The sequence below is a fragment of the Triticum aestivum genome, chromosome 6D (assembly GCF_018294505.1).
Source record: "Triticum aestivum cultivar Chinese Spring chromosome 6D, IWGSC CS RefSeq v2.1, whole genome shotgun sequence".
NCBI classification, from domain to species: Eukaryota; Viridiplantae; Streptophyta; class Magnoliopsida; order Poales; family Poaceae; genus Triticum; species Triticum aestivum.
The window spans coordinates 209,024,112-209,030,361 of NC_057811.1; the positions used below are offsets into that span (position 1 = coordinate 209,024,112).

The window sequence follows — 6,250 nt, forward strand, 5'->3', positions numbered from 1 at the left end:
TTGATAGTAAAACACTGCTGGATTGTACTCAAGCACAATTGGGTATGGAAATATACTTCAGGTTCTACTCCATACTTCGGTGGATACACGTATAATCCATGCTTGATTTTACAGGTTGCCTTGCCATAAAAGATAAAATGACTGCATCTACACACTGCATCATCTTTAAATAATTAATGGATTCGTACAAATATGTAGGTTACTAGCTTGAGCGTTTGTGCTCCTACGCTTTTTTCTTCTTCTGAAAAACCTCTCCATTGAATGATACACACAACCATTTTATTAGATATGAATCAAATTCAAATCACCGCGTACCAGATAATAATAAAAATAAAAGCATGACCACAACTGATCAAACCCAAGATTACATAGATAGTCCACATAATTTACAAGTGCCGCAAGCCGAACTAGTTAAATAAAACCTGCACAACTGTTTCTAACCGGCTGCACCCAAAGGCCATAAGCACGCGTGCCGCAGAGATGACCACATACAGATTGAAGTCGTAGCCCTGTAGATGACTGCAAGAAATTATGAATAAATGATCTATTGGAAATGCGCCCATTTCAGCAAATCCATATTGCCTAGAGAATGGCACAAATTCCTACTTGGATTTCACCCTTAGCGTATGATGAATACCACTCAACCAAATTCAAGACAAATTTGGAATACTAAACAAATATGGAATACTCAGCGGTGGTATATTTGTAAGCAACATGAATCGTGCGTCAAATCTAGTCCAAGATCTTCGATAAGAACATCAAGTTCAATATAGATAGTGGGGTACATAGTCTGGTCACAAACTAGAGGTGAGGACCTCTATTTACAGAGCTTTGGAACGCCTTCACACCTCAACTTCTACTTATAGCTAGAACACTAGAAAATTAATAATGAAGGAGAATAGAAGTATCTAGAAGCAGTCAAACAGATGTGACTTCTCTTCTTCTTCTTCTTCTTCTTCTTCTTCTTCTTCTTCTTCTTCTTTTACTTGTCTATTGTTCCTCATCAAGTGAAGAGAAACTGATAAAGACACCAGGCTGGCAGGCAAGATCAGCCTAATAAAGATGTGTGCAGGAAGTTAATTAGTCTATTGGTACATATGATGTACTTCTACAATTTCTGTTGCTTAGTTAGGATGTTATAAACGTCGGTTCATTGCCCTAATGCTCTAGCAATGTACAAGACATGGACAGCAATATCAACAGAGGAATTCAAGAGAGAAAAGAATAGAGAAATAATCAGATAACAAACCGTATTACTAGGATAAGTTTATTCAGTCAAACTGTATTAGGTATCAAGGGCCTAAACATCCATTATATAAGAGTGACATGTATCTGTATTTCAGGCAAGCAATGAGTAATTATCTAGTTCGGCCACAAAAGCTCATGTCCTCAGTTTCTAGCCTACTTCTCATCTCCAATCAAGTCGAGCCGTACTGGATATCCTCCTGTTTCTGGTTAAATCTGAGATGAATCGCTAATAATTCCATGTCCCCTTGAACGTTTTGAATTATGTATCTTGATAACAGCAACAAAGTGTGACTTCCACAAAAACAATCAGATGGTTTTTCAAGCTACATGTGCTGGATGCATTACAAAGTTACCACAAATGCCATCAAAACATAGGGAAGGAAGCAAGAAAGCAGAAAGGATCAAGGATTCACGACTCAAGTGAAATTGACTGCATTCTGTAGCACTGCAGGATGCCAAAAACAATGACGATTAATATTATAAAATAGTTATCAGGTAAGACCGTGACTACAAATATGACCTCTGAGATTTATAAGATATCTTCTTCACATCTTAAAGGTAGTTAACATGGCACAGTAGAACTCTTACCTGTTTTGGAGTGTATCATCAATGTCAACCAGAACTTTGCCATGACAAGCATCCTTTAATCCAACAACCTAAAAAATCACCAAGTTCTCTCTTTTTGATGTCATGACTCGTCTAACCTGTCTCAGTTGCATAACATAGGATAACCAAATTACAGACTTGCAGTCATCGTGTTGGATACCCTGTAAGTCTTAATTGCAAGAACCCACATATCTGCAGGAACTTGAAATAGGGATACTTGCTTCTTGAACTGTTGATTTTGAATTTTACACAATAGCTTATCCAGTATATGGTTCATGATTTGTTCAGGATTGCAACCCAAGTAACCATGTATTATGCCTGACCAAGATCCCTAACTTGTCATTCAAAAGAAGAAAGCCAGAAATTTTCAATAGTGACTGAACACATAGTTTGATATCATTGGAGCATTGAAATACAATTCAACATTGTAGACAGACTCCGGTACACAAGCTGAAGAACCAGGGCAGATCCCTGCCACCATCATCTTAGAGGACTGACAACCCAACTTGTAGCCCGAGCTGGCTTTCGTATTCGCACTGTTCGCTGAGATCTAGTTTCCAACCGCTCAAGTATTGAGTAAGTTATCGAGTCAGGAGTTAACCCTTGCTGCTTCATAGTCTCATAATGTTTATGAGCTTCTGCTGTCTTCCCATGCCTCTCCAAACAATCAAGTAAGATGTTATAAGTTACAACATTAGGGATGCATCCCTCTGCAATCATGTCAGCAAATAAGCTGCATGCCATATCAACCTTATTAGATTTCCCAAAGCATTCAATCAGTATGCTGTAAGTGAAGACATCAGGATCATATCCCTTCTCCTGCATCTCTTTGAAAAGCATGTGGGCTTCATCAAGATCTCTGTTTTTCCCAAGACAGTTTATCAAAGAATTGTAAGTGATGACATCAGGTTTACAACTGCTAGCGTTCATTTCTTCAAACAATCCAGATGCTTTACCAACTAAGCCAACTCTACCATAGCTTGATATCACAATGTTGTAGGTAAAAAGATCCGGAGCAATCCCGTTAGCTTTCATCTTGTCAAAGAGACTGGTTATGAAAGAGACCTGTTTGAGCTTTCCAAGGGCTGAAAAGACCATATTGTACATGCTAACATCAGTAGCAACCCCTTTTGCAGGCATCATATGTAGGAGATCAATAGCCTCTAATGTTTTTCCTGAATTGCATAACACCTCAAGCATTGATACGAAAGCATCCATGTCTCCGGTTTCATAGGAGTTCCACATCTGACAGAATACATTATGTGCCTCACTTACATGCCCAGATTTGCTAAGTGACTTGACCAAATAAGAATAAATTGATTTGTTCATATATCTATCACAGATATCCAGAACCTCATTTAGTCTGTGCAGTTGTCCTTCTGTTGCCAGAATATCCAATGTAATGCTATATGTGAATTGATTGGGCTGGCAGTCGCTCTCGATCATTTTGGAAAGTACAAAGATTAGCTTGTCCACCATCTTGTTCTTACCAAGAGCCTCAATAAGAGTATTATAAGCAATAAGGTTAAGAGCACATCCTTTTGATACCATTTCATCAAAAAATGAGAGAAATTTAGAAGTCTTCCCAGCCCTCCCAGACATTCTAATTAGTATAGTATATGTGTACGCATCCGGCTCACAGTACTTTTGTTTCATATCTTCAAAGACTTGGTAAGCTTGGTCAACCTGCTTAAATAACAAATATCAGCTGCGAAAATTGAGAAATGGCAATCCTAATGAGATGTGCATATCAAGATGTGTTATATGTCAAATATTATAATCTACGGACGATGGGATGCCCTAGGCTAGTTTTTATGACATGGTGAGCATTAAACACTGAGACAAACAACACAACTTCATGTTTACATTCACTACCAAAAAAGTTAAACATTTCACAGATATGCAAGCTTCTTGAAATTGATCCTGGCACCTGATCGATAGAGATGGATCATCGGAAAGCTGAAATACCAGTGCTACATGAGGTGATATTATGGTATCCAACTCAGGGTGTGCATAGTGTAACCATTACGCATTATTGTTCAACAATGGAAGCCATTCTCAACAGCATATTAAGTGAGGCCAAAGATTTATTGCATCTGGCAATCTCAGACTCTGAACTGAGTCAGGCTACAACAATATCAGGCACGTAGCCATGCTCCTAGAACCCCCATACTAAATGCTTTGAGGCTGCGATTAGCATTATGGTAGATCACGGTGATCCTGTTTGTCTCAACAGCTTTTGCCTATTTTAGTGTTAGTTTGATGTGCTTTTGCCTAGTTTTGTGGCTAATTTACTACAGCAGAAATAAAATAACCACATCACAGTTCAAAAACTGAGCTCAAGGTGAGTTAGTGAATTGAAAAAAAAAAGGAAGCTACTGCAAAAGGTTTGGACGGCATACCACAGACATAGTTCAGTATACCAAGTTTTTTTATTTGTAATCAGGGACATGACATCATTGCGATGACACACTGACACTGTTCTAGTATTAATGACAGCTTTGCTTGTGTATGTACACATCATATGTTGGTTACATGACCATCAAGGTGAAAAAGCTTCAGTGGTTGCAATGAGAACTACAGGTTCTCCAGAAGAGGTTCCAATTATTCCAGCGAGGTATGCAGACTCCGGAAGTCCAACATTAACTAGTACTCCCACTGGCCCGAATTACTTGTCGCAGAAATGGATGTATCTTGGGGCAGAAGGAGTACCATCTACCTCCAGAATGGCTAGTATCAACGCTTACATAATAAGCTTTTGCGGTTATCACAATCTAATAAAAATGCTCAACTGACGTCTTGATCAAATAGCATCAATTACAGCACTAACAAAATCCCTCTGGTATTGCAAAATCATCTTTACTAGCCGCTCACAGTCTAGTTAATAGGTATTACCAATTTCATCCCATAAAAGCACTTTGTCAAATGAAAACTCCCCTCAAGCCTTCTCATTCTTAAATCCAAGGGCCTCATAACAATTGTAGGTCAAACAATCACAGCAAAACATGCGAAGACCATGAAAAAAATACAAACTCCTAACTGCAAATAGAAGTACCATCTAAAAATATGTCAAGTGCGCCCATTGTCATACCATTCCAGACTTGGCAAGGGCATCAAGCAGCATGTTATACGCAAATATATCCAGCCTGTACCCCTTTCTGCGCATTTCCTCATAGACTTCGAACCCCTTGGACACCTCCCTGCTCCTCAAATGAGCCTGCAGAATGCACTTGTAGGTGTAGCCATTAAGCCTCAACCCCCACTTCATGGCCAGCTCCAGGCACTTGGTCACCTCCACGCCTCCTCCGCCCATTCCAACCAGCAAATTCACCGTGGAGATGTTGCCGGCCACGCCGTCCCGCTCCATCTCCGAGACGATACGCAGAGCCTCGCTTGGGTCCGCCCTGGTGCGGAAGAGGAGCGCCAGGATGCGGTTGTATGAGAAGGCGTCGTGACGGAAGCCCGGGAGGGAAGCGGGGGCGAAGCGGAAAAAGGCGAGAGCAAGGGCGGGGTCGGGGGAGAGGGCCTTGACTATCTCAGAGGCCTCGGAGGCGGTGAGCGTGAGGCGGCGGTCGCGGAGGTAGTCTGCGAGGTCGACCAGCGGGGTGGGAGAGGCGGGAAAACGGAGGATGCCGGCGGCGGCGCAGATAAGGTGGCGGCGGGGGAGCGGGTAACCGCGGGGGTCGAGCGGCGTCGGGGGAGGAGTCGGGGATACGGTGACGGTGATGGAGGGGCCGGAGGGGGACGGCGTCGCGGCTGCGATCCGGCCGGAGTAGGTCGTCCCGAGGCGGCGGGGCATTTGGGCGTCTGGTGGGGCTTCCGGCCTTCCGGTTCCCGAGTGTGCCGGCGTCTGGGTCTAAGAGCTTCTCGAGCCGTTCGGCCCCTTCTGCGCCTAAAAAGAGCGGCCTGGAAGCGAACCGGCCCTAGATTGGTTCTCGGGCGACCTAGCTCCCAGTCACGCCTCCAGGCGCTGCCTCTAAGACGCGGCAATTTTAAATTTGGTCGTTCCCATTCATAAAAAACGCCACAAATCCGGCGATCATCACAGGCCATAGTTCGGCGATCGGATAAATAGTCCGCGTACAAAAAAAACGCCACAAGTCTGGACGTGTACGCAACGCATCACTCGGCGGGGTCGGCCTCCGGCGTCGGTGGAGTCGGCGTCGGCGTGCGCGGGCTGGCGGTGTCAGAGCTGCTTCTGTGCTGGGCGGCGTCGGCGCGACTTCGGTGCTGCTGGGCGTCGTGGAGGCATCATCGCTCGGGCTTGGTGGCAGCGTCGGCGTGGGCGCGGGAGTTGGCGGCGCCGTCGTCGGCAGCTGGTTCAGGATGAGGCCGCGCTCCGCCATGTACCATGCCTTGAGCTTCTCGTCGTTGCTCTGGAGCATGTCCGCCCCGC

The 6,250-nt window shown here is 43.9% G+C and overlaps 1 protein-coding gene across 3 annotated transcripts; it reads right to left on the reverse strand.

Moving 5' to 3' along the window:
- Positions 1 to 722: 722 nt before the first annotated feature.
- On the reverse strand, positions 723 to 5,725 carry LOC123144479 (pentatricopeptide repeat-containing protein At1g51965, mitochondrial). Of its 3 annotated transcripts, none has more exons than XR_006471524.1 (3): positions 4,946 to 5,725; positions 1,837 to 3,540; positions 723 to 1,053 (listed from the first exon to the last, which is right to left on the reverse strand). XR_006471524.1 is itself a non-coding variant. In XM_044563635.1 (2 exons), exons 1-2 carry the CDS (start codon positions 5,651 to 5,653, stop codon positions 2,335 to 2,337), a joined length of 1,914 nt encoding a protein of 637 aa, XP_044419570.1. In that variant the 5' UTR covers positions 5,654 to 5,725; the 3' UTR covers positions 1,702 to 2,334. The 3 variants fall into 3 exon arrangements, 1 of the variants encoding a protein (XP_044419570.1); XR_006471525.1 differs by lacking the exon at positions 723 to 1,053 and adding an exon at positions 1,062 to 1,693; XM_044563635.1 differs by lacking the exon at positions 723 to 1,053 and having other exon boundaries at positions 1,702 to 3,540.
- Positions 5,726 to 6,250: the final 525 nt, after the last annotated feature.